Here is a 27,833-nt window from a genome sequence, read left to right as displayed (position 1 = left end):
CATAGAAATAAATCTACTAGTACAGCCTCTCCCTTGCAGTTAGTAGAGCTCCGGACACTTTCCCATAGCTGAAGTTCAGTCTTCTTTTTGTCCCAATGTTTTAACTTCAACACTCTTTATAATTGCGTACATTTGTTTTTAAATAAAAAATGACATGCAAATATCACATACACATTAAAAACAGGAAATAAGATTTTTTTTTATATATATTTTTTACAACAAAGTTAAAGGATGAACAATACGTGGAGACATTTCGGGCCTTCAGATCTCTAAAAGGCCTGCGACGGGCGGCAGTGGTTATAATGGTCAGTTGCTGTTCTCCTTGGTGGTAATGGTGACAAGCTGCTTGGCCGCCTTGGCGATGTCATAGGCACACTGGATAACCTGCTGGGTGACCAACTGCATGTCGGGCCCTGGACCTCCCTCTGGGGGCACTGCCTTCTGACACTCTCCCTGGAGCCGGAAGGCGCTGGACGTCAACAGGCGCAGGGGTCCTCGCACTGTCTCCGAACGTGGTCTCTGAAAGGTGAGATGAGGTTACAGGTAACCAATAAGGGGTTCAACACATCACAACACATAATCAAACTTTATTTCTATACCACATTTCTTAGAGGATGCAATACAAATTGATAAACAAATAAAATAATACAAGGTGAGGGGAAAAAGGGTTAAAAGGCCTTTGCGTGTGTGTGATGGTGGTACCATGGAGCGTTCTGTGAGCTTACCTTAGGAAAGAGGGCAGCCATTTCCGTCACAGCCACATGTATTCTTTCGGAGCAGGGTATAAAGCTTTAATTAAGAGGAAAGCATCAGGAGGAGAGAGGTTAATAAGTCAGACTTTTCATGTCATCATTATTTCATGGAAGAAAAAAAAAAAAAAAAACTTACATTAAAATGTTTTGCAATCCCAAAACAACACAGATCTGAGTTTTTAGTCTAGGTGAAGAGGCAAAACACAATTCAACACTCACAGAGCTACATGCTGAAAAACAAACTGCAGTCCATTCTTAGTGCTTGGCTAATCTATTATGCTATTCAAAATATTGCATTCTGACACGGTCAAACTGCAGCTGCCATAATTACCGTAGCCTGCGTGCCAATCAGTTTCTGCACTGAGGAGTTGGCAAGAGAGCAGAAACAGATTGGTACCCAGGCTATAAATCATGGGTAATATAGACAGGGGTGAGGGATTAGAACTGATTGTGTGTGATGAACTATCAGCTATGACAAAACAAGAAAATAAAAAATATTATAATTGCTCATTTGGATATTACACTACAGGGCACCAATCCCTAACATAAATACATATAGAAATAATTGTATAAAGTTGATTAGCCCTCTTATCTACATTAGATGGACTACTAAAGATTCAACGGAATACCAACTAAACAAATCATTAGTACCTTGAATATCAAAAGTTTAGTTTTGAGGTAGTGGTGTTTGCACTGATGTTTGCAATGGAAGAAATGAAGAGAGTAGGTGAGTGAGAGTTCTTTAGGATCAGCCTTTCACGCTAACGCCTAGCAGGCCACACATAGCAAAAGGAGGGAATCAGTCATCAGAATTGGGCAACCGAGCAGGGGTAGGCAAGACCGAAAAGGTGTGTAAGAGTGAGAGGAAAGATGTGTAAGAGTGAGAGGAAAGATGTGTAAGAGTGAGAGGGAAGATGTGTAAGAGTGAGAGGGAAGATGTGTAAGAGTGAGAGGGAAGATGTGTAAGAGTGAGAGGGAAGATGTGTAAGAGTGAGAGGGAAGGTGTGAGGGAGAGAGAGATGAGACACTGCCTGAGAGGCAAGGACAGAGGCCAGTAAAAGTACCAGGCGGCAGGATCGGGGGAGCGCAGGTTGAGGGGCTGCAGGGGAGAGGGGGCCTTCTCGGCCCAGGGCACCAGGCTGCTGAAACAGCCTAGACTGTGCCTGAGCCGGCGGACACCCTCACAAGGTCTGCTTACAGGAATAGAGGGGGAGAGACCAGAGGACCACAACACCCTCGAAATAATGACACGCGAGAGAGGACACGGGGAGGGGAGAACACAGAAAAAGACAGAGGTGAAATCATAGAGGGAATAATAAAAAACACTAAACTGAGAAGAACACACAAAATGCAGAGCTCCAGTAAACAAATCAGTGACAGCGGGGGAACTCAATAATCTAGGAAGTGGAGGTACTTTGATGAATACACAATAGAGAAATGGTGAAGCTGTGATAATGAATTCTGTTAGACAGAAAAAGCCTAGTTTTATCTCAATAGAGATAGTTACAACATAGGAGTTATATTTAATTTGTTTTTTTTGCCGTTGAGCTCGTGACCTGCCACTTCTTCCTCACCTGTCGTGCTTGTTCTCCTGTGCAGCGCGGAGCAGATCCTGGATGTTCTTGGTAATCTGCTCGGTCTTGCGAATGACATCCTCGGTGCTGGGGAGCGCAGAGTCTGGTTCGGCTTCAAGATCATCCAGTTCAGGGATGGAGCTGCCCTCCCCAAGCCAGCCACTGCTCCTCAGCCTCCCCCTCCTGCCCACACTGCCAGGGGGGAGAGACAAGGAAATTAAGGATGTTACTACAATCTCTGCACCCCTACATCCAGACCTAACTTTCGCCACCTGATGTGTAACACTGGAAGCAGTGGCAACTTTGAAGGGACGATTTCCAATCTGACAGTGTGACTTTGCTTTGTGTGGCTTGTATCAGTGAATTGGCTGTCCGTGCACACAGAAGTGTGTGTGTGTGTGTGTGTGTGTGTGTGTGTTCCTACCCTGAGTCCTCCAACTCAGAGTCATTGGTTGTGTTGTCATAGTCACCGTCTGACATGCTGCTCCATTTCTCCATCTTGGAGGCCTAACATTAGAGGGAGAGAAAGGAGAGTAAAACAAATTGTCACTGTGACAAATACCAATGAAAATGCAAGCAAGAAATGCCAATGCATCATACAAAATAGTTTCTAGCGGTATAGCACAAACCATTACATCATACCTAGGCCTAAACGTAAATAGAAACTTTGACAGAAATGTTCTTAAACAGTTTAACTAAAAACGTACAGTATAGTATGTATGGCAGTGACAAATTGAATGAACTAAAACCATGGGAAAGAAACACAAAGACAACAATGCATAAAACAAGTCAACATCGAAAGCAAAACAGAGAAGCCTTTTGAATTTCATTGCCAGGGTTAGTAAAAAGAGGTTATCCGGGGTTCAAAACTGTTTTAGTTTTTTTGCCCTCAATATGAAACTGCACCAAATTGGTAACATTTGCAAATCCAATGTCGATAGGCTACTGTAATAGAAACCACACTGGACAAATGGAATGGTTGATTGATTGGTACCATGCCAAGTTGGGATGCTAGGCTTGTCCAATGTCAATGAAAACCTTTGAACTCCTGCTAGTAAAAGATGGAGACTCGTAGACAATATTAAAACCAACTACGTAATAGCCTAAACCATAGCAGGGAATGAAGGGCCAAATGTAGTCCAGGAAAAGCATCGAACACTGCCGTGCTGGCTGCACCCTTTTTAAAATGCACACTCCAAGACAGATGAAGTCAGGGATGTTTGAGGAGAGAGAAATGACTGGATATCTATCAGACAAACCACCGCCAATGAATTACATCAGAACCATGATCCATTTTTTTCCAGAGCTCCGATCCAAGACTTTCAATTCAGAGTCATAACTTTTATGGAATCAAGGTTCTGATTAATTTGGGTCAAAAGCTTAAAAACTGCACTGCGTCATCGACTGAGGCGATGCTGATGGAGGTACTGATTAACAAATGTATCTGACCATTTAAAGTCAGCTGTGCTCAATACTCTATACTACGTGCTCCATCCAGCCTGGAAGCATTGTGTGCTGCGTCACAAGACTGGTGGATAATAGCTTTACTCTAGTATCAGATTGGAAGCTTGGGCGCACAGCACTGACCCTGCACTGTCGCGTCCATGCACATTCCTCGCTCTTTCAGCAGAGAAGAGAAACTATGTAGAAGCGGTGCGTTTCAAAGAAAATAGCAGAGACAAACACCCAAAGGGGGACACAGGCCACATACCGTAGTTACATACCCTTTCCAGCCTAGCCCAATAGACCCGCTCAAAAAACATCCTCTTCCTGTCTGCAGGGCAAGATGCCACAGCCCACACATACACAATACAGCAGACTGCTGAAAGTGGGATTAGCTTGTACAAGTGTTTTGTGAATTTCTTTACCACTGGGTTTGAAGTTCTGCGCATTGGTCAGTCAAAGGCCCTGTCCAGAAACAACCCCTAGCCCTTATGCACTTGTGGAAATCTGAGAGCTCCCCCTTGCCCACTGATAGAATTGTTAACATATTGCTTAAACCTTCACCAGATCTCCACAAGTGTCTAGGGGGTAGGGGCTAAGGGTTGTTTGCTTCTGAACAGGTCCCACCTCTTGGTGCGGGACAGACTCCTGGATAACCGATGAGTTTAGGTGTTACTAGAGGCGAGGGAGGGCATGCTGGATGACGTTTACTGGGCAACGGCCATGTGCTGGTTAGAGATGGAGAAAAGAGGTCATCAAGTTTAAAAGTATAGCAAAATATTGGCTTGGAAGGTGGAAGGAATTTGCATTAGGAATGAGGAATTTGGGAAAATGTAAAAATTCTAAATAGGCTGACTTCAACTGGCAACTGGTCTCACGGAGGGTAGGCAAACCTTTGCATTGAGATGGGTGTGTGATCTTGGCGCATAGTGCTGCTTCATTGAAAACCTTCTAGCTGATTGTAACAGGCATGATGAGGACAGTGGTCATGGAGATGTATGGGTGGTTGTGGTGGAGATATATATATATTTTACACACACAAAGTATGTGGACACCCCTTCAAATTAGTGGATTCTGATATTTCAGCCACACCTGTTGCTGACAGGTATATTAAAAATCGAGCACACAGCCATGTTCTCTCCATAGACAAAACATTGGCAGTAGAACGGCCTTACTGAAGAGCTCAGTGACTTTCAACGTGGCACCGTCATAGGATGCCACCTTTCCAACAAATCAGTTAGTCAAATTTCTGCCCTGTGAGAGCTGTCTCGGTCAACTATATGGGCTGTTATTGTGAAATGGAAATGTCTAGAAGCAACAACGGCTCAGCCGCTAAGTGGTAGGCCACACAAGCTAACAGAATGGGAACGCAGAGTACTGAAGCGCGTAAAAATCATCTGTCTTCGGTTGCAACACTCACTACCGAGTTCCAAACTGCCTCTGGAAGCAAAATCAGCTGTTTGTCGGGAGCTTCATGAAATGGGTTTTCATGGCCGAGCAGCCGCACACAAGCCTAAGATCACCATGCACAACGCCAAGCGTTGGCTGGAGTGGTGTAAAGCCTGACGCCATTGGACTCTGGAGCAGTGGAAACGCGTTCAGTGATGAATCACGCTTCACCATCTGGCAGTCCGACGGACAAATCTGGGTTTAGCGGATGCCAGGAGAACGCTACTTGCCTAATGCATAGTGCCAACTGTAAAGTTTAGTAGAGGAGGAATAATGGTCTGGGGCTGTTTTTCATGGTTCGGGCTAGGCCCCTTAGTTCCAGTGAAGGGAAATCTTAAAGCTACAGCATACAATGACATTCTAGACAATTCTGTGCTTCCAACTTTGTGGCAACAGTTTGGGGAAGGCCCTTTCCTGTTCCAGCATGACAATGCCCACGTGCACAAAGCGAGGTCCATACAGAAATGGTTTGTCGAGATCGGTGTGGAAGAACTTGACTGGCCTGCATAGAGCCCTGACCTCCACCCCATCGAACACCTTTGGGATGAATTGGAACGCTGACTGCAAGCCAGGCCTAATCGCCCAACATCAGTTCCCGACCTCACTAATGCTCGTGTGGCTGAATGGAAGCAAGTCCCCACAGCAATGTTCCAACAGTGGAAAGCCTTCACAGAAGAGTGGAGGCTGTTATAGCAGCAAAGGGGGGGACCAACTCCATATTATTGCCCATGATTTTGGAATGAGATGTTAAACAAGCAGGTGTCCACATACTTTTGGTCATGTAGTGTGGTGGTGGTGGTAGAGATACTTCACACAAGCTCTGTGAAGCACAAGAAGTAAGAATGCTCTGACTTCTGCGGAGGCGGGCATCGTAGACATCACCAGGACCCTGAAAGCCAGGTCCTGGTGACGTCCCTGGAGACATATATGAGTGGTGGTGGTGCTAGAGATATGTATGGGTGGTGAAACGAAGGCAGCCCATGAGGTGGTGGCTTGGCTCATGCAACAGGACAGGTAGGGAGGAAGCAGCATATGGAGGACAAAGGGAGAGAGGGAGGACAAGGGCTCCCAATGGATTTGCTGTGTCAAGAGGCATGGACCAAGTGAGGAGGTACTTAACCCTTTGAGCACTTTCGTCCCGTGACCAGGACAGGGTGGATGGGAAGGAGGGGAGGGATGAAGAGGTCACAAAAGCACCCCTTCCCATCTAGAAAGGGGTTCAAATTATACGTAAAAATAAATAAAAAAATATGATTTGTTAGTGCTCCCAAGAACAAAGATTTAATGCAAGTAACAGTGTTTGGGAGTACTAAAATACATTTTTAATAAAAACAATCTCTAAGAAACCAAAATCAAAGTAAGAATGAAGAAAATAAAATGTGAACAAGAACAATAAAATGTGATGATAAACGAGACTGTAATGCAGTTATTCAAGTCACATGCAATCATTGCCACGTTGGATCTGGGAATACTGGACCTCATCCCATACCTAGAACATTTTAAACATCTAGACAATGAACATATTCTACCTTTGTTTCATAGCGATATTGAAAGGGGCATTCTGGGATTCGAAAAACAACAAGGCAGTCACTCCACCACTTGTTTTTGTAAACACCTGAGGGATGGGGCTAGATAAATGCAACCATTATAAAATCCATAGACAAAAGGAAAGACCATCCATGAGATAAAAATGATAGTTTTAACCATGTGTTGCAGCTATAGGCTACAGCAGGGGTATTCAAATCTTACCCTACGAAGTCTGGAGTACTGCTGGTTTTCTGTTCTACCTAAACATTAAAATTGCACCCGCCAGGTGTCCCAGGTCTAAATCAGTCCCTTATTAGAAGGGATGAATGGAAAAAAGCAGTGGGACTGGCTTCGAAGGCCAGATTTATAATTACATTGTTCACAAACAATGGAGGAAAACAAACTTATATTTTGGGTTCTGATAGAGTATGACGCGAAAATTCGCTCCTACAGACAGTGAGTCACGTGGCCGTGGCTTGCTATATAAAGCAGGCAGGCAGACAGGCATCAACGCATTCAATTACTATTCGATTGAATGTTAGAATGGCAAAAACGAGTGACCTAAGCGACTGAGCGTGGTATGATCGTCGGAGCCAGACGCGCCGGATCCACTATCTCAGAAACAGCCGTCCTCCTGAGCTTTTTATGCACGACAGTGCCTAGGGTTTACAGAGAATGGTCAACAAATAAATAAACATCCAGTCGGCGGCAGTCCTGTGGGCGAAAACAGCTCGTTGACGAGAGAGATTGAAAGGAGAATGGCAAGAATCATGCAAGTTACCAAGCGGGCCACAAACCGACAAATAACCACGCAGTACAACAGTGGTTTGCAGAACGGCATCTCGGAATGCACAACTCGTTGATCCTTGTCACGGATGGGCTATTGCATCAGACGACCACACCGGGTTCCACACCTATCAGCTAAAAACAAGAACAAGCGGCTCCAGTGGGCACGCGATCACCAACATTTGAGGACAATTGAGGAGTGGAAAAACATTGCCTGGAATATGACCGCGCGTTCAGTTTACTTGAGTGGCAAGCACAGTCTGCACAGTCCCCAGACCTCAACCTAATAGAGCATCTTTGGGATGAGATGGAACAGGCTGTTCGCAGCTTGAATGTACCACCGTCCAATCTGCAGTAACTGCATGATGCCATCACGTCAGCATGGACCAACATCCCTGTGGAACGTTCCAGACACCTTGTAGAATGCCCCAAAGAATTCAGGCTGTTCTGGAGGCAAAGGGGGGTTCGACCTGGTACTAGATGGGTGTACCTAAAATCGTCCGGTGAGTGGAGATCTACCAATCCCGGAATCCCTCTCGAAATACCAGAACAGTTTAGTTCAATTACAAAAACACCAAATTCCTTTTGTTTAAAAATGAATTTATATACACCAGGATTTAGAACCATAAATTATGTTGTTAGTTCAAGGGTTCAAACTTTTTTTTGCCCACCTATCCCATTTCAATATAAATAAAGTGTGAAAATGTGAGATTCTTTTTTTATTTTTTATTATTGGGGGTATGACAATCTATTGCAAATCAGTCTGACACTATTTTTGACAGTATCTCAAGCTGAAGTTTTGAAGAGACTGAAATGCATCAGAAAGGTAGTTCAGAAGATCATTAGGTAATGATTTTTTATGATCTTCTGTGTAGAAAAGAACACCATCATTGATGACATTCTTCTCCCCCCGTCTGTTTTAGTGCTTGGTCTTGTGCACTTGTTTTAATATATATTGTGGGCATCGTAGAGGGAAACAGAAGACACACAGTTTTATCTTTCAGTGACAGGGTAAGACCATATTTTGTAGCTTAAACAGTTCAAAAAGGTAGAGCCATATTTGTAGGAAGAAAACAGAAACCGCTCTGTTTATTACAACCACATCTAATGACTACTGGAGGTTACTGACGTAAACCCGGTTCTATCACCCAAGCGTGAGGTTTCTCTCACGACCACATTTCCAAATCACCACATGGGGTCGCGAGCCTAGTTTTGGAAATTCTGTGTTAGTTTGTCATGGAGATATAAATAAATTTAAAAAACTCTTCTTTTTTTTTTATGGGATGTTAATGTTTAATGTTTATTTGAAATTACATACAAACCTTGCAAATATTTCAGATTCAAATTAAAATAACAAGTGTGATTCTGACATCTTTCATATTGTCTGAGACAATATTTGAACAGAGTACTCCAAGGGCCCTGTTCGAATACCTTAAAATGCACCCATCACAGATCTAACACAGTAAGATGCTGAAAGCAATTCGGTGGAAATGTTTTCACATATCTACTCACCTATAGATCTGTGATTATCTTAAAGGGATAGTTCACCCAAATTACAAAATGATACATTAGTTTCCTTACCCTGTAAGCAGTCTATGGACAAGGTATGACAGCAATCCATGCCTTGTTTTGATATGGTACCAATATTAGCATTTATTTTGCACCCTGTTCAAATCTATGAGCTTCACAATCAATTTTAGATTATATGGACATGTTAATATCAGTACCATGACTTGAATAGGATTTGTGCCACAAATGCTAACACATTAGCATTTGGAAACCAAAGCATGGATTGCTGTCATACGTTGTCCATAGACTGCTTATAGGGTAAGAAAACCAATATGTAATTTTGGTGAACTATCCCTTTAAGGAAGGGAGAAGACAGATGCATTCTAAAAAGGTATTGGAACACGGCCCAAGAAACCAACAGCCCAGAGAAGAATCCTATGAGACTAGCTGCCTGTGACCTGTGTGCTTGGCATTGTATTGGCTGATTATCACTATCAGGTTCAAGGTGCCAAATAACAGCTACCAGCAAACACTACAGTACAAAGAAAAACAGAAAAAATACATTAAAAGCAGAAAGGAAAACGGAAGAGATTTAAAAAAAGGCTTCAGGAAAAGATAGAATGAGAAATGGTTGAGGAGACTACAAGAAGATGGAGATGGGAGAGCGAATGGCAAAGGAGGCTGGCTGCGGGATATTTACTTACATGAGGTGGGAGGAAGGGTTGCAGGGTGGGGACACCCTCCTCTGGGTAGGGGGTGTCCCCCTTGGGGAGGTAGGGCTTCAGGCCCGAGCCAGTTTCATAAATAGACATGGACATGGGCCGGCTGGCCCGCGCTGACTGCCGGCGCTTCATGGCCGAGGGGCTGGAGGAAGGAGGGTCAGTGTACTCTGACCCGCTGCTGATGGGGACCTGATAGATATGGGTGGTTGGGCCCTGTCGCTTGAGAGACGTGTTCTCGCTTTGCAGAGAATGCAGCTGGAAGAGACGGGTCAGCAAATACACTAAAAGGGCGCTTTTCTTATTAGCAAGCAAGGTGTTTAAGTTTTCTAGCTTTAACGCATGCTTTATTCTCCACGGGGCGAATCCTAACTTTCACTTGTCATGAATTGATGTCAATGGGAGACTAAGTGAAAGTTAGGATTTGCCCCCATTTCTCTACTTCTAATGGTTGACTTCCGGTGTTGGGAACCGTCAGCATCAATCTGTACTAAGCTAAGCCCAATGTTATAGGCTACTACTTATGTCTTTATAACATGCTAATTAACATAGTTAATCTTCTTGTTAATCATGTCCCCCCTGGTGTTACTCATGCTGGGCATTCGAAAAACTCCACTCAAATCACAGCAAGACGTAAGAGAAAGCAGAAAGGGCAGCAGGCAAGCCAGAGAGTTCAGATAGTTCCTGTCTCTGTCTGAGATGATTAATAGATAAGATATGAGTACCAAAGGACAAAGATTGTGTGCCAGGGATGCCCAGGCAGTGGCAGAGAGGCATCCAGAAAATACAAAGACCCTTTTAGATCTTGATAGTCAAAGAGGAAGAGATATGCCCCCATCAGTGTTCTCCATCTTGTGCAATTGCATTATCTGGTTCATAGAGTTGGAAAGAGGGCACACCCCCACTTTTCCATTATTGCTCCTGTGACAGCACGAGGAGCACCATTGACTGGTTGATTCTGAATGGTCAGATAGCTAGCAACAGTGACAAGAATTTGCCTTGTGGGGAAATGTAGGTGTCTCATTTCAGCTTGTATCTGGTTAGTGATACCATGTCTTGCTTTGAGGTGTTTTGACTGAGATCATGGCTATGCTAATATGGATATAATTCGCTAGCTAGCTAACCAACAACTGTAACAATGCATTTGCGAGACAACAAGTGCCGATTGTGCAAATGTATTTATGTTTTCAATAAACATTTGGAGACTAAATATAGTTTACATGTTGTCAACAGTCTAAGCCAACCCCATCTGTTTTGCCCCATAGTTGCACACGCGTGGGTATTGTTGCTAAACAACCAACCCGTCTACAGTGGGCTCTCAATTTCTTCTACTTCTATTAGTTAACTAGTGGTTCATAAACAAAATGAAGAGATGCATACCGCTACCTTCCGTGCTGGAGTTTATATAGTCTGAACGGGCATAAACCAAGTTTGGTGATTTACTGCCACCTGCCGTGCTGGAATGTTTTCTCAGGAGTTAAATTCATTGGCTGATCCCTCCTACTGACCTGGATGGAATTCTGTGATCCATTTGAACCCATAGGAAGTCCCACCCAGTTGACTAGTTTAAAACAGTGTAAGCCCTCAATGACACTGCCCATTCCAAAACAGGCTTTTGCAAGTGTGCGCTCTATCCAACCCTATGGTCTGGTTGAAATCTAATGCAGGGTGAAGTGTGCCATTTCATTCATAGAGGGCAAGGGGGAAGTTCTCTGACAGCTAAGACAGAGTATCCAATCAGTTAAAACAATGCCAGCCCACATAGCTAAATCACATACTGTACACATCCACCACTGAGGAATACCAGTTTGGCTTGTACTGTTTGTCCCATAGAACAATAGTATTCACGACCCAGGGTAAAGGGGTTCAAAGCTACGATCAGGAGCCTGTATGGCTGCTATTGCTACAAAAATAGGCTATTCAAAACAGCTCACTACCTTGTAAAGGCATTCCCCATATTTCTATGGTTTCTCAAAATCGGTCCTTTATAGGCCGTTTGTCACACCATCTATGCTTTTTAGGTCAACAGGCGGCTGTTGATTGGAGGAAATTATAGTTTGGTCTATTCCAAATCAAGTGTCGGGGCTGCTGTTGAGCTGAAACAAACTCCGGATTATGGGATTTAGTATGATACATTATTGGGGTCATAGAGGTAGGGAAGACTCCAGGTTAGAGCAAAACATTCTGTTAACACCAGCTATGGAGCTGAACTCTGCAAGTGACTGTACTCCTGGGCTGTAAATAATATTTACCACAACAGAGGACCAATGGGACCTTTTCGTTTGACAAGGCAAATGCTGCACCCGTGTAAAAGTAAGACCTGTGTTATCTCACACCTTCAAGTGGACAATTCTGATGAGCGAACATTAAAAAAGTGTAAAAAAAAAAAATCCTTATTAAAGATGACCGATGCTATGCTAACTATGTTAGTCACTGTGGAAACGACGAGGGGATGGAAACTCACAGTGCGAGTGATGTCATGCTGATTACTTGAGCATGCCTGTTAGTCATACCATATGAAATAACACAGCTTTTACTGTATCATACACTGTATACAGGGGAGGAGGGATATGGTTTTCCACAATGCAGTGGAGCAATAATGCATCTCTTTAACACAAGTTTAAAAAAAATAAGAATAATATGTCAAGCTATAGAAGCCATTGTCTGAACATGGACTGAAACATGCTGTCCCAAACGGTGGAGCAAGAGGGAGAGTCTTGCCTTGCAGGAGAACCTCCCCAGCAGTCTGGTGGTTACTGGTTAAGACCCTCATTAGAACGCCAGTGTGTGAGGGGAGGGACCAGAGCTCGGCTGACCAACCACAGTGCTGCCCCGAGTCCAGCCCTCCATCTCATCAGCCAAGAGGCGGACGGACCGGTGGTGTTAGTGATCTGATTGGTGGATCTCTGCAGTGGGTGGTACCTTTTTCTGCATCAGTCGCAGTTCGCTGCTTAAGTTGCTGTTGACCTTCATCAGCTGCTTGATCTTGGCCTCCGAGGCAGACAGGGCGTGCTTCACCTCCAGGAACTCCTGCACTGTGACAGGCCCGTCTGACAGGTCCGAGTCCAGACTCTGTAGAGGAAAGAGTCAGCGATTGAAAAGCCAGACTGGAGGTGCTCATTTTCAGTACTACATACAGTCCTGTACTTGAAATCCTTTACTTGGTTTGCGTGCAACGCCATCACGTTAGTTACCTTGGTCCGGTCCTTGCCCAAGGGTGGCTCCTGATCAGTGTCCTCGTCAGAGGCCACGCTGTCGTAGTCCGGCTGGTCATTGTCCAGACCCTCACTGCCGCGCCGGATGCTCACGCTTTTTAGGATAAGTTCAACGTTTTCTGTAACCACAAAGAAGCAAATGAGAAAAAAAATAATAAAAAAAATGGGGCACCTTTGTCATTTTATCAAAAGAACACAATTTTGATTGCATGTGTGTGTGAGAGAGAGAGGTAGTAGATCCATTATCGTCCATTACTCTACCTTTGGGACTCGTCGTAGAGTTCCCCAGCTGTCGACGCTTCGCGTCACTTAATATGTCGATGACAAGGGTTGCAAATTCATGTGCATTGAATCTCGCAAGTTTTTGCCGTCCCTAGAGAGAGAAATATTATACATAATGTATCCTTTCCTATTGCATCTGATGACATTTCCTGATTTTTTATTTACTTGTTTGACATCTTACTGCATTGTTAGGACCTAGTAACATAAGCATTTTGCTGCACCCACTATAACGTCTGCTAAACGGTGTACGCGACCAATAAACTTTCATTTGAAACTGAGAGAACCGGTCATGTTTAAAAGGAGGGAGAATATACAGTTGATACAAAAGTATCTATATCCACAGTAAAACGAGTCCTATATCGACATAACCTGAAAGGCAGCTCAGTAAGGAAGAAGCCACTGCTCCAAAACTGCCATAAAAAAAGCCAGACCACGGTTTGCAACTGCACATGCGGACAAAGATCGTACTTTTTTGGAGAAATGTCCTCTGGTCTGATAGAACCGTTTGGCCATAATGACCATCGTTATGTTTGGAGGAAAAAGAGGAAGGCTTGCAAGCCAAAGAACACCATCCCAACCGTGAAACACGGGGGTGGCAGCATCATGTTGTTGGGGTACTTTGCTGCACTTCAATAGATAAAATAGATAGAATCATGAGGTAGGAAAATTATGTGGATATATTATAGCAACATCTCAAGACATCAGTCAGGAAGTTAAAGCTTGGTCGCAAATGGGTCTTCCAAATGGACAATGACCCCAAGCATACTTCCAAAGTTGTGGCAAAATGGCTTCAGGACAACAAAGTCAAGGTATTGGAGTGGCCATCACAAAGCTCTGATCTCAATCCTATAGAAAATGTGTGGGCAGAACTGAAAAAGAGTGTGCGAGCAAGGAGGCCTACAAACCTGACTCAGTTACACCAGCTCTGTCAGGAGGAATGGGACAAAATTTACCCAAATTATTGTGGGAAGCTTGCGGAAGGCTACCCGAAACATTTGACCCAAGTTAAACAATTTAAAGACAATGCTACCAAATACTAATTGAGTGTATGTAAACTTCTGACAAACTGGGAATGTGATGAAAGAAATAAAAGCTGAAAGAAATCCTTCTCTCTCCAATTATTTCACATTCTTAAAATAAAGTGGTGATCCTAACTGACCTAAGACAGGGAATTCTTACTAGGATTAAATGTCAGGAATTGTGAAAAACTGAGTTTAAATGTATTTGGCTAAGGTGTATGTAAACTTCTGACTTCAACTGTATGTAACTAAAGCTATATCAAAGCTCAAAGTACTCGGGAGGGTGGTATACTGTTTGCAGCAGGCTTGCCTGGTTTCGTGTTGATGAGTACTCTGGGTTCACAGGAAGGAAAGGCACCACGGTGGTGTCTGTCACCAGCGTGCTGTGGTTCTGTGTCGCCAGCCATACTGTGCAGAACATAGGAGTGTTGCATCAGGGCCATGTTCATTAGGAAATGCAAACAGAAAACTTTTTGCAACAGAAAACAAAAAAATGCGTGTTTCTTATTGGATAAGTCAAGGTAGTCCCTCCCAGTTTCAGTTGGTTTTCTTCAGTTTGGTGCCTAATGAACACCATCAAGATGTTTAACTGGACATGGTGGACTAAATGCTAAGAAACATGCACTGATGTTACTCCACATCACTGTCGGTCCCTCAGTGTCTCTTACCTGCATCCGTCTCCCGTCTGTCCACCTCGTCATACACGTCCATTGCCAGCTCCTCAAACAAATGATTACTGAGCTGAAATTAAATTTGTGATATGTGAGAAATCAAACCAGAAATAGTTCTATGATATGCTTTGGTTACATTACATGCGTCTCTATGCATTATGTACAGTATGATATTACAATCAAAACCTGAATGACTAGAACACTTACAGACTGGAGTTTCTTCTTTGCTGCCTTTGCCAGTTCTGATAAATCTAAACTGCTATAGATGGAAAAAATAAATCTGCTTAGCCTCTGATTCAGAATGGGTGGGAAAATGGTCAAACCTCATTATGATCAAATACTTACATGTTCCTTATCCATCAAAAGAGAGCAATACAAAAAGAGAACATGCTTCATTTGAGTTCAAATGCCAGAACTACGCTATAATAAGACCAGAAATGTAGATTTTGCTCAGATATGCATTATTATAACAATGATTTTGTTGTTTTAACTATGCAACAACTGCTTTGGCCTATTTCCTCTCATGCTTGTTACAAAAAGCCACAGAACATGTCCTGGCAGGCCCAAGAGTTGCATTGCACGGTCAAAGAAACAGCTTATGGTTTCTTAATTATACACTGCTCAAAAAAATAAAGGGAACACTTAAACACATCCTAGATCTGAATGAAAGAAATAATCTTATTAAATACATTTTTCTTTACATAGTTGAATGTGCTGACAACAAAAATCACACAAAAATAATCAATGGAAATCCAATTTATCAACCCATGGAGGTCTGGATTTGGAGTCACACTCAAAATTAAAGTGGAAAACCACACTACAGGCTGATCCAACTTTGATGTAATGTCCTTAAAACAAGTCAAAATGAGGCTCAGTAGTGTGTGTGGCCTCCACGTGCCTGTATGACCTCCCTACAACGCCTGGGCATGCTCCTGATGAGGTGGCGGATGGTCTCCTGAGGGATCTCCTCCCAGACCTGGACTAAAGCATCCGCCAACTCCTGGACAGTCTGTGGTGCAACGTGGCGTTGTTGGATGGAGCGAGACATGATGTCCCAGATGTGCTCAATTGGATTCAGGTCTGGGGAACGGGCGGGCCAGTCCATAGCATCAATGCCTTCCTCTTGCAGGAACTGCTGACACACTCCAGCCACATGAGGTCTAGCATTGTCTTGCATTAGGAGGAACCCAGGGCCAACCGCACCAGCATATGGTCTCACAAGGGGTCTGAGGATCTCATCTCGGTACCTAATGGCAGTCAGGCTACCTCTGGCGAGCACATGGAGGGCTGTGCGGCCCCCCAAAGAAATGCCACCCCACACCATGACTGACCCACCGCCAAACCGGTCATGCTGGAGGATGTTGCAGGCAGCAGAACGTTCTCCACGGCGTCTCCAGACTCTGTCACGTCTGTCACATGTGCTCAGTGTGAACCTGCTTTCATCTGTGAAGAGCACAGGGCGCCATTGGCAAATTTGCCAATCTTGGTGTTCTCTGGCAAATGCCAAACGTCCTGCACGGTGTTGGGCTGTAAGCACAACCCCCACCTGTGGACGTCGGGCCCTCATACCACCCTCATGGAGTCTGTTTCTGACCGTTTGAGCAGACATGCACATTTGTGGCCTGCTGGAGGTCATTTTGCAGGGCTCTGGCAGTGCTCCTCCTGCTCCTCCTTGCACAAAGGCGGAGGTAGCGGTCCTGCTGCTGGGTGGTTGCCCTCCTACGGCCTCCTCCACTTCTCCTGATGTACTGGCCTGTCTCCTGGTAGCGCCTCCATGCTCTGGACACTACGCTGACAGACACGGCAAACCTTCTTGCCACAGCTCGCATTGATGTGCCATCCTGGATGAGCTGCACTACCTGAGCCACTTGTGTGGGTTGTAGACTCCGTCTCATGCTACCACTAGAGTGAAAGCACCGCCAGCATTCAAGTGAACAAAACATCAGCCAGGAAGCATAGGAACTGAGAAGTGGTCTGTGATCACCACCTGCAGAACCACTCCTTTATTGGGGGTGTCTTGCTAATTGCGTATAATTTCCACCTGCACAACAGCATGTGAAATGTATTGTCAATCAGTGTTGCCTCCTAAGTGGACAGTTTGATTTCACAGAAGTGTGATTGACTTGGAGTTACATCGTGTTGTTTACGTGTTCCCTTTATTTTTTTGAGCAGTGTATATATATATATATATATATATTTTTTTTTTCTTCTAAGAACGATCCCCATAAAGTGATATTTCATTAGTCTGGTCCCAGATCTGTTTAAGCGTTTGACAAATGCTCTGGTTGTCATTTGGCATGACAACAAATATAGGGGTTGGCTGTACAGCACAAACAGTCTGGGACCGGAATAGTATATTACGCATTGACCTACACAATGCTTCCTTACCTGTCGGCCATCTGTGGGACGATGAAGTGTTGGCCATTTTTATGATCTGAAAGCAAGCACGGACATAATATGGATTGTTGTGATTAGAACTCATGGGAGTTACCGTATGTGATGTTGAGTAATCCCTGAAACTAGGCTGCAAACATTGAGTGCGTGTTGATTTAGCAGGCAAAAACAATGCTATGTTTCAACTGCAGCTGACAGAGGTTCAGAAAAATGGACACAAGGCTTGCAGTCTAGTTTGAGAAGGCGAAGGACTCTCGTCACTTACCAGGCTTTCTCCCACAGAGATAGAAAGCCAGTCTGTCAGTAAGTTCATACTGAATCTCCACCAGCCTATCAGCCAGGTCAAGGTAGCCAGCTTGCCTGAGAAACACACGAGATAAATCAGTTATGCCTCTTCTTGCCCATAACAGCCAGCCTGGTAGCAAAGCCACACTTTTTGTAAATTTATGACTTGGATAAAATAAGTTTAATATTCTGAATGGTGAACTATCCCTTTAAAGGCTGGATGCTGCAGTACCTTGCATAGTCAATGGGAGTCTTGGCGCTGGTGTCGGGTGCGCCGGGGTCGGCCCCGTAGACTGTCAGCAGCTCGGCCTGAAACACCTGGCCTGCCTTGGCAGCCACATGCAGCGGCGTATTCCCTTTTTCCTGAAGGAAAGGTAAGACACCACCCATACGTGAACAATTAAAACTAGGAAGAAAGAAAGACTTCAACACATAGATAGGGTGTGAGAAAGGGTAAGGGTCTGTTCACACTGCTTGTGGCATAAACACTACGCCACAAAAGGTTAAACCTATTAAAAGGCTTCCTTTTTGGAATGTTTTTTTTCCATGAGCAGTGTTCTATTAAGTTGCTCTTGTACCTGTGAGCAAAACAGTAATTCTGGTAGTATAAATGTAGTATTAACATGCTGTTAAGGATATGTTTTGAAGCTGGATAGGGGAGAAATTAGATGAGTGATCAGAGAGTCTTACTGGGTGAAAGAAGTTGGCCTGGGCTCCCAGAGAGAGTAACCTCAGACATGTCTCCAGGTTACCAGTTCGGACACTGGAGTGAAGTTGCTGAGAGAAAATAAAATCAACATCTATTAGTAAAATATTGCTAATTCAAGCCGAATAAACCTTCATTTGCACAGCGTGGCCAAGATCTCACCTTGCTTAAGTCCTTGGCAGTGAAGCTGTCGTCATCTCGACAAGGCATCCGGTGGACAAAAGCTAGCATTTGGTATTTGGCCTTTATGAACTCTGTCTTATTTGGGCTATGGGGATGACAAAAAAGAAGAGGGGGTAAACAGCAGAGAAATGGAGTAAAGAGCCTCGTGGGAGGATATCCAGCACTTCAATTTCAAGCAACACTCACTCTTAGGTTCCCAATACCCTTGTCACGCTATCGTGCTGACCCAAACCAGCACTTTGGTGAAGGTGTAACCAGGTCAATGCAGTTTAGCATGGTTCGTATCAGCTCAGTAGTGTGAAAAAGGTTCTAGTGCAACTGGGCTAAATGTCCCTCCTTCATTTGTGAACAAGAGTACACTCCTGGCTCACTAGGCAGCCATCAAACACTCATGACTCACTGTACTTTGTCCTGAGGGTTGGCCTTGCGTTTCCCACTCATCACCGACGCTGGGTCCAGTAGAGAGTGTTCCCATATCGAATTTGCACTGTTGTTGTATAACATCTGAACCATCTGATTAAAAGAAAGATATGATCAATTAAATGAAACATACCGACAGCCTGTTCTATTACAAAAGCAGAAAAGGGGATAGCTTTGACCACAGTAAAGGTGTGTGTGTGGGATCTTACCTGTAGCTGTGTAGGAGCCCATGGTGTGTGAGTCAGGTGACGAACTTGGGAGCTGTGTCTGCCCAGACTCCGATGAACACTACAGCACTCGTCGCAGATCAACACACCCCTGTTCACAGAGGCCCAGCGAGGCTCTAAGCATAAAGGAAACAAATACATACCTACAGTAAATAAATACATACATACATACATACACACACACCTGAATATTTCACCACTCAATTGCAAAGCCTCATTTGGCTTTTGTTCATTAATTTGTAATACCATGTAGTTGAATACACTGAGAAGGACCTGTGGGGGTAAATGCACTGACACAGTGCTTGTCTGATTCTCATCCTAGCCTACAGCTTAATGGTCACTCATTACAACAACTGCCACTTTTCATATCATCTAGAGTCTACATCAGCAGTCACTGTTTGAAATCAATCATCAGGCCAACACTTACACGGCTTTCCTTGGTTACTGGCACCTTCCTCATGACTGGGCCTTTCCACTGCTCCTCACATTCATTATTCAAATCTCTGGCATGCTGCCTTTGGCAGCCAGGCCACTTCACTTCTCACTCAGCTGCAAACTCACTCTGGCCCCAGCCTCTCCATTCTGGTGGCATCCCAGTTGGGCTACACTGACAAGACAGCCGGCCCAGATACACCCTTGGAATCTATATGCCTGAACTGATCCTGCCTGAACTGATCCTGCCTGTACTGATCCTGCCTGTACTGATCCTGCCTGTACTGATCCTGCCTGTACTGATCCTGCCTGTAGATAAAGGAAACCCTATTGAGGCTAACATGGAGACAACCTCAGGGCACATTACTCTGATAGCACTAACTTCTATTGACATACTTTTTTCAAAGCTGTCACATAATTACAATGCAAGTCATATAAGAAATAGCAAATAGCTCCTATAGGCTAAACTGTCCGTTTAGGTAGTGAAGTCATGCAGAACGCAAAGTGGAAGTTCAACCACACATTTCCTCTTTCACTAGCTAACTTCCATCTAAACAACCACAAAATATGTGCACATTACAGGATTGTGCACTCCACCGAGCAACGTCTTGGGATGGTAGTCTCGTTCTAGGCTCATGATGGGGGTGAGCATGAGAGATTCATCATATATCACACAGACCTTCAAAGAGAACCGCTAACTGCAGAGAGAACTGAAACTTATCTGAACTTGCACACCGTGCTGCTGGTAAAGTAACAGCAAACACCCGGAGAGAGGGAGGGACAGGCCTACTGAGACAGACTGTATACAAACCATGGAGCAAGACATCACTCACTTTCAGTCTCTTCAAAACACAAGAACGTCAGTATTAAGGGATGTTAGATTTCTGTATTTTCAGCAGCAGTCTCTTCGCTAGTTTAATTTCAAGGTGTGACGCAAATGACTCCAAAACATAGGCTAATCTGGACCCACTTTGTCAATTGAAACCAACAGACCAGCTCTTAAGGCAGGGGGCAACAGATGTACCATGAGGACTGCCTTAATGCCCCCGACCTGCATTCTCCTCACCATGTGACCCGATAAGCACAAGGAAAGAAGTGATCTGCTGATCATTATCTCCAGTCAGAGAATGCTCTGTTTTCAACAACTGAGCCCTGGAGTCAGAACTAAATAGGCTGTGTTTTCTTCTAAACCCCCGTTTATAATGTTTCAGTTGGTTGAGACTTGAGTAGATGTTCACGCCCCCTGGGTAACTTGCTCTTTCACTTCAAAATAGATATATGCAGAACCTTCAGTCAAGAATTGTGGCAAGTACTGCAATGAATGTCTAAATACAGTATCAGTGTCGACAGTGTTAGCTTAAACACTTTGTGGCGTTTCATTGAGATGCATGCTGCTAGCTCATGTTACTGACCAACTTACAATTACTTACTCACTATTAACGGGAGCGTCTTAACATCTAAAATGACTACATTTCACTGACAAACTTACCAACATATAGGTTGACTGACAAACAAAATTGCAACTCATAAACAGAGAAGCAAATTGCAAAACTGGTCGACTGGGTGACTGCCACTCTGAAACGATGAGTGGCAGTGGGGTTGTCACGTCTCTCTGGCGACAGCTGAAATGTGTGTGTGTGTTGGGGCTGCAGACCAGTCAGGCTCCTGCACCTGGTGTACCGTTCTGCGTCTCTTCCTCTTCCTGCCCATATGAGAGCTGGGTGCTGAGAAGCCCACTCTTTCGTCAACAAGTGTAAAGTGCTGCTAAATTAAAACGCACGTCTGTACCCGCTAAAAATATTCAGACCCCAACAACAACTGGTAACAGCCCCACAGACAGGCAGTCCAGGCCAACTGGTGTCAGGAGGGAGGGACTTTGACACATTTTTAGTAGGACTGTCAGGGAATGGGTTATAGGAATATGCTGAAATGGATATAATGAAGTGCAATGAGTGGTAAGATACATTGGGTATGGGCTAGCCTACTTCAGAATGGCTCTAGGCTACTACAGGGCAATTCCACGATAAGAGAATGATACTTAGACTCCGATTTTTCACTTTAAAATGTGTGTCAAACAAAAATCAATGATTGCAAAGTTAAACCATACAACTTTATGCACAAGGAGAACTTTGAACAATTTCAACTAAACATTTGACAAAAACAGATTTCCTTGAAGAACAGTGTAGGTACACGGTTTCAGCGTAATTCTGTTGCTGTAGAATTTAACCATCGTCCCCAAGTTTAATTGCTAGAGAGAGCCGGCTGGAGGACGAGATTACATACAGCTAGGCCTACTTATTGTCACAATAATTAGGCTAGGCCTACTTATTGTCACAATAATTAGGCTAGGCCTACTTATTGTCACAATAATTAGGCTAGGCCTACTTATTGTCACAATAATTAGGCTAGGCCTACTTATTGTCACAATAATTAGGCTAGGCCTACTTATTGTCACAATAATTAGGCTAGGCCTACTTATTGTCACAATAATTAGGCTAGGCCTACTTATTGTCACAATAATTAGGCTAGGCCTATTTACTAAGTAGGCTTTTCAATATTATTCTAACCAAGCAGCGTTCCTCTTTAACTTGGCCTTCCCTGTAGCTCAGTTGGTAGAGCATGGTGTTTGCAACACCAGGGTTGTGGGTTCGATTCCCACAGGGGGCCAGCACAGAAAAAAAAAATGTATGAAATTGTATGAAATGTATGCATTCACTACTGTAAGTCGCTCTGGATAAGAGCGTCTGCTAAATGACTAAAATGTAATGTAAAAATGTAACAACTGAAAAAATGACAATAAAAAGCCCCACCTACCACTGTTTGAGAAACATTTCAGGAAAAGTGCACATGCTTTAAGCCTTAACGGATTTAAAACTCCCTCCCTGTGTACTGATAGAAGAACTTAAATCAGCAGTGGAGGAAGAGGCACAATAAAGATGTGGAACATTTTATACAAAGTCAAATACAATAGCCACAATTCTCACTGCATCCTCAGCAACTAGTCAATTCAGTCAACATCCTGTTTTTCTTCCTACACTAACTGGACAACATCATTCCAGTACGAAACGGACTAAACATTATCCAAAACGGCCCTCACGAAGCAGCATTGAAGCCATTAGACTCTCTCACAGAGAAACAGCATGGTACATGTTTTCTACCCATTTCGGGTGAGCGCTGAGGGTGTTTTCACATATAGTCCTCCAAAAGAACAGATCTCAGTCCTTTTTAAAAGAGAACTCTGGAGTAAAAAAATAAAATAAGCAAAATAACTTAGTTGTTATCTTTGTATTCACACTGCCCTTGCCTTTGAATGAGGACTCAACTCTTCTGCCAGTTCACTTCACCCATTTTGTGGTCTCAGTCCTCTTTGCATTCACATTGCTACATTCAGAAAGGAACCAAGATCTTTTTACAACATTCACTCAATGCACTCTGGGTTTTCACAAACTGCAGGACAAGCCATTCCATCAGAACGTGTTATCGGACAGCTAGACACCTACTTACATTTTGGAAGTTAATAGATTACAATTATTGTCATCTTTTAACTAAATGCAATCAGAAGATACTATCAAAATATTATTGGTAACAAAATAAAATAGGCCTATCAGAAGAATAACTGCGGATTAAATGATGCTGTAATTGAAAATTGTACAACCAATGTACAATTTGCCCCTAAAACAGAATTGAGCTAGAATTGATTTTGTACCTGTTGTGATTCTCACCAAATATGTTCTCGTCCGCACACTATACAAACCCCACCATCCAATAAACAATTTATGAAGCTCTCTAAGCCGATAGAACAAATATTGAAAACAATTCATCTGAACTGAAAACACTACAAATATTTTTATTTATTTCTGTGCATCCAAAAATGGCACACATTTTTTTCCCGCGAACCTGCACATCTTCTCTCATTTGTGGCACCAATGTGAGGGGTTATGACAGGGGAAATGGTGTTGTATTAGTCTAGTGTGTTACGGGAATAATGACAAGTGAACCTGGGGAGCTTTGTGTTCCCATTGCCCTAAAAAAGGGAACCGGACCACGGAATTCAAGCGAACTAAACTCAGACCACCTCTCAAGATGGTCTCAGTTCAGTTTGCTTTGTGACCTCTTTTGAGGGATCTGAGTTCCTTTAGAGTGCTCACACACTGCACAAAAAATGAAGAGAACTGCACTGAGTTCACAAAAATTCTCTGAAAGGGACCAAGTGTGAAAGCACCCTAAATTGTTAGGATATTGTAATTATTCTATAAGATAACAATGTATGGTATTTGTAATGGATTGTTTTGTTTACTAACCACTGATAGAGAGCCTCTGCGTGAAGTGACAACACCATGAATCTTAATTTTTTTTTATAAAAATGTCACCTTCATTTACCTATGCAAGTCAGTTAAGAACAAATGAATATTTACAATGACGGCCTACATCGGCCAAACCCGGACGACGCTGGGCCAATTGTGCGCCGCCCTATGGGACTCACAATCACAGCCGGTTGTCATACAACCTTGTAATCTCATGTTGACAGTTGATTCATTTCCCCCAAAATGAACAGCGGAGATTGTAACTATGGGACCCAACCAGTTCAGATGTGGAAGAAGAGTGCACCTGGTCTGATCTCTTACTCATCATCATAGAGGTTTGACAACTTAAAAAGGTACTCAGCGATACTACGTAAATGCAGAAAATAAACAGCATAGTGTGTCAACTTCCGCAACAACTAAGAGAGTTGAAGCTCCCCCCAGTGCACATTTTGTTGTTTACCCTAGCACTACACAGCTGATTCAACTAGTCAAAGCTTGATGAGTTGGTTATTTGAATTAGCTCTACAGTGCTATGGCAAAAACCAAAATGTGCACCGGGGGGGGAGGGGGACCCAGGACAGAGATTGGGAAACCCTACTCTAGGGTAGTGGAATCTAAAACCATGACCACAGGGAAATGTTATCCTTTCTGTCATGATTCTTTAGAAATCTGCAGCCAGCCAGACACAGGAAGACGATCAACACTAAACACCCACAGTCAGTGGTGTATTCATTATGTGAAACACAAACAGAAAATGTTAGCAACAAAAACTAGTTTCTTTTGGTCAGATTCATAAAGGTCCCTCCCCGTTTGGTTCCTAGAGTAAACAGTTTCGGTTGAAAAACATTTTGCAATATACGAAACGTTTTGCAACGGAATCCACGTAATGAATACACCTCTGGTGTGCAAAAAGGCCATGATGAACACAACTACACCACATTGTAAGAGTATATTCTGATATTTGATAGAAGAGACACTTGATTGTGTGTGTATGCCATGTCATACACTAAAAGTTGAAGTCGGAAGTTTACATAGCCAGATACATTTAAACTTAGTTCTTCACAATTCCTGACATTTAATCCTAGTAAAAATCCCCTGTCTTAGGTCAGTTAGGATCACCACTTTATTTTAAGAATGTGAAATGTCAGAATATTAGTAGAGAGAACGATTGATTTCAGCTTTTATTTCTTTCATCACATTCCCAGTGGGTCAGAAGTTTACATTGCCTTTAAATGGTTTAACTTGGGTCAAACGTGTCGGGTAGCCTTCCACAAGCTTCCCACAATAAGTTGGGTGAATTTTGGCCCATTCCTCCTGACAGAGCTGATGTAACTGAGTCAGGTTTGTAGGCCTCCACACTTTTTCAGTTCTGCCCACAAATATTCTAAAGAATTGAGGTCAGGGCTTTGTGATGGCCACTCTAATACCTTGTCTTTGTTGTCCTTAAGCCATTTTGCCACAACTTTGGAAGTACGCATGGGGTCATTGTCCATTTGGAAGACCCATTTGTGACCAAACTTTAACTTCCTGACTGATGTCTTGAGACGTTGCTTCAATATATCCACATAATTTTCCTACCTCATGATGCCATCTATTTTGTGAAGTGCACCAGTCCCTCCTGCAGAAAAGCACCCCCACATCATGATGCTGCCACCCCCGCGCTTCACGGTCGGGATGGTGTTCTTCGGCTTGCAAGCCTCCCCCTTTTTCCTCCAAACATAACGATGGTCATTATGGCCATACAGTTCTATTTTTGTTTCATCACACCAGAGGACATTTCTCCAAAACGTAGTCTGGCTTTTTTATGGCGGTTTTGGAGCGGTGGCTTTTTCCTTGCTGAGCGGCCTTTCAGGTTATGTCTATATAGGACTCGTTTTACTGTGGATATAGATACTTTTGTCCATTTTTCCTCCAGCATCGTCACAAGGTCCTTTGCTGTTGTTCTGGGATTGATTTGCACCAAAGTATGTTCATCTCTAGGAGACAGAACGCGTCTCCTTCCTGAGCGGTATGACGACTGCGTGGTCCCATGGCGTTTATACTTGCGTACTATTGTTTGTACAGATGAACGTGGTACCTTCAGTCGTTTGGAAATTCCTCCCATGGATGAACCAGATGTGTGGAGGTCTACAATTCTTTTCTGAGGTCTTGGCTTATTTCCCCATGATGTCAAGCAAAGAGGCACTGAGTTTGAAGGTAGGCCTTGAAATACATCCACAGGTACACCTCCAATTAACTTAGGCTAATTGACATAATTTATCAGAAGCTTCTAAAGCAATGACATCCTTTCTGGAGTTTTCCAAGCTGTTTAAAGGCACAGTCAACTTAGTGTATGTAAACTTCTGACCCACTGGAATTGTGACAGTGAATTATAAGTGAAATAATCTGTCTGTAAACAATTGTTGGAAAAATGACTTGTGTCATGCACAAAGTATATGTCCTAACCGACTTGCCAAAACTATAGTTTGTTTACAAAGACATTTGTATATGTAAACTTCCAACTTCAACTGTACCTTGGCAGATTATCAAAAAAGAAGTTTACACAGACTAAAGAAACAATGGTCTGTCTGACACTTAACAAAACTTCAACTGATAATCACATCAAATACATTGTCATTGTAGCAACACTTTGATAGGAAATCATCTTTGAAATTATGCCTGTAAAATAAAAAAAACATTGCATTGGAATAACCACACCATGATGACATCATGCAAAGACTTGCATGACTCATGCACGGACTCAGGAGATGGCTCTGTGCATTATTGTACATCCAGTGAACCAGCAGTAATTACATGTTACACTGTAGTTGACAACATTGGCTACATAGGGGAAGACACTGCTTGTAACAAAACTGAAGGCCACAGCTGCCAACAACTCAACTGTCCTAGGTACCTAGTTTATCTAACCTAATATCATGCTTAATTTGAGCTCATATACGTGCTAGCTACATAAACCAACGCATCAGTCTATGTAGCTAGTTATAGCTAAATTTATTAGCCATATTGATACTTCACAGATATTCTGCCTGGATTATGTATGGTTTGGCTAACCACAGCTAGCTACTCAGTAACGTTAAGTGACTTACCTGGCACACTGCAATCCGCGCATAACTCACTATTCCTTAATCGTTTAGACATCCTTGCAGAGATACAAATGTCAATGGAATTGGCGAGTCTGTTTATTTACCCATTTGCTGCGGTGGCAGAATGTAGCTAAGCGAATAACATAAAAACAGCTGTTGAAAAAAATACAGCTCAGTTTGGCATGGAGCAAATAGGAAGTACGAAGAAAATCTGGTTCCTCTATTTAGTTTCTTGCTCCAACAACGCTACCGTACCGCTAAATGACTTATGTTAGCAGCTTGCACACAACAAGCAGCTGCGATTGTCACGACGGAAACGCTCTTGCCACTAGTCTGTAACAGCCAGAGGAAGAGGCGAGATGCTCTTTGCGTTAGCCGAGCCAGCTCGTCAAAGTACACTCTGGAATTACGAAATATATCCAACGTGGACAGCAGCAATACACTCCGTAAAAACAATGTCTAATTCGGTGGCTGACAGAATGCAAACCGCTAGTGGATGATGTAGCTACGGGGTGAACTACCTGTACATAATGTAAAATGGTCAGCCAAACGACTAGCTAGGTAGCTAGCTACTGACATCATTTTAATTAAACAAGTTGAGCAAACTAGCTAGCCGTCTGCCAAATATGTGTGCTAGCTACACTGAGCTATAATAAGAAGGCTAACGAGTTGTTGTTGTTGTGGGAAAGGGATGTGACGTCTAGGGTAAACGAGATTGGGGGAATTGTGTAATTGATTTGCAGTTTAATTGCGCAACATGCACCACTTACAATATTAAAGCATAATTCTATATTTACCATACTAAATCAAATTATATTTACGAAAAAGTATTTGGCACAAATTAGTAAAGACC

At 43.3% G+C, this 27,833-nt stretch overlaps 1 protein-coding gene across 11 annotated transcripts; it reads right to left on the bottom strand.

Annotated features, from left to right (window-relative positions):
- Window positions 1–84: 84 nt before the first annotated feature.
- On the bottom strand, window positions 85–27,728 carry git2a (G protein-coupled receptor kinase interacting ArfGAP 2a). 11 transcript variants are annotated; one of them, XM_029717704.1, is made up of 22 exons: window positions 26,984–27,728; window positions 19,144–19,277; window positions 18,915–19,027; window positions 18,494–18,599; window positions 18,316–18,402; window positions 17,858–17,988; window positions 17,606–17,700; window positions 17,335–17,380; window positions 15,292–15,297; window positions 15,154–15,205; window positions 14,944–15,016; window positions 14,586–14,683; window positions 13,236–13,347; window positions 12,954–13,093; window positions 12,682–12,831; window positions 9,745–10,017; window positions 6,339–6,425; window positions 2,751–2,833; window positions 2,327–2,518; window positions 1,817–1,942; window positions 726–789; window positions 85–519 (listed from the first exon to the last, which is right to left on the bottom strand). In XM_029717704.1, exons 1-22 carry the CDS (start codon window positions 27,033–27,035, stop codon window positions 307–309), a joined length of 2,433 nt encoding a protein of 810 aa, XP_029573564.1. In that variant the 5' UTR covers window positions 27,036–27,728; the 3' UTR covers window positions 85–306. The 11 variants fall into 11 exon arrangements, with proteins under 11 accessions (XP_029573564.1, XP_029573567.1, XP_029573566.1 ...); XM_029717707.1 differs by lacking the exon at window positions 1,817–1,942 and adding an exon at window positions 889–936 and having other exon boundaries at window positions 26,984–27,727; XM_029717706.1 differs by lacking the exon at window positions 15,292–15,297 and having other exon boundaries at window positions 15,154–15,202.
- Window positions 27,729–27,833: the final 105 nt, after the last annotated feature.

This window comes from Salmo trutta, chromosome 27, assembly GCF_901001165.1.
Source record: "Salmo trutta chromosome 27, fSalTru1.1, whole genome shotgun sequence".
In the NCBI taxonomy this organism is placed as follows: Eukaryota; Metazoa; Chordata; class Actinopteri; order Salmoniformes; family Salmonidae; genus Salmo; species Salmo trutta.
Note: the sequence above shows the minus strand (reverse complement) of the source record. Positions and strands in the feature narration are given on the sequence as shown.

What these genes read in the sequence shown, in the direction of transcription:
- git2a (XM_029717704.1), bottom strand. Translation starts at nt 27,035, where the DNA reads ATGTCTAAACGATTAAGGAATAGTGAGTTATGCGCGGATTGCAGTGTG. An exon ending in CTGCCAAGGACTTAAGCAAG is followed by an intron (nt 18,403 to 18,493) that starts GTGAGATCTTGG and finishes ATTTTCTCTCAG; the next exon opens with CAACTTCACTCCAGTGTCCG. An exon ending in AGGCCAACTTCTTTCACCCA is followed by an intron (nt 17,989 to 18,315) that starts GTAAGACTCTCT and finishes CCTTTCCTTCAG; the next exon opens with GAAAAAGGGAATACGCCGCT.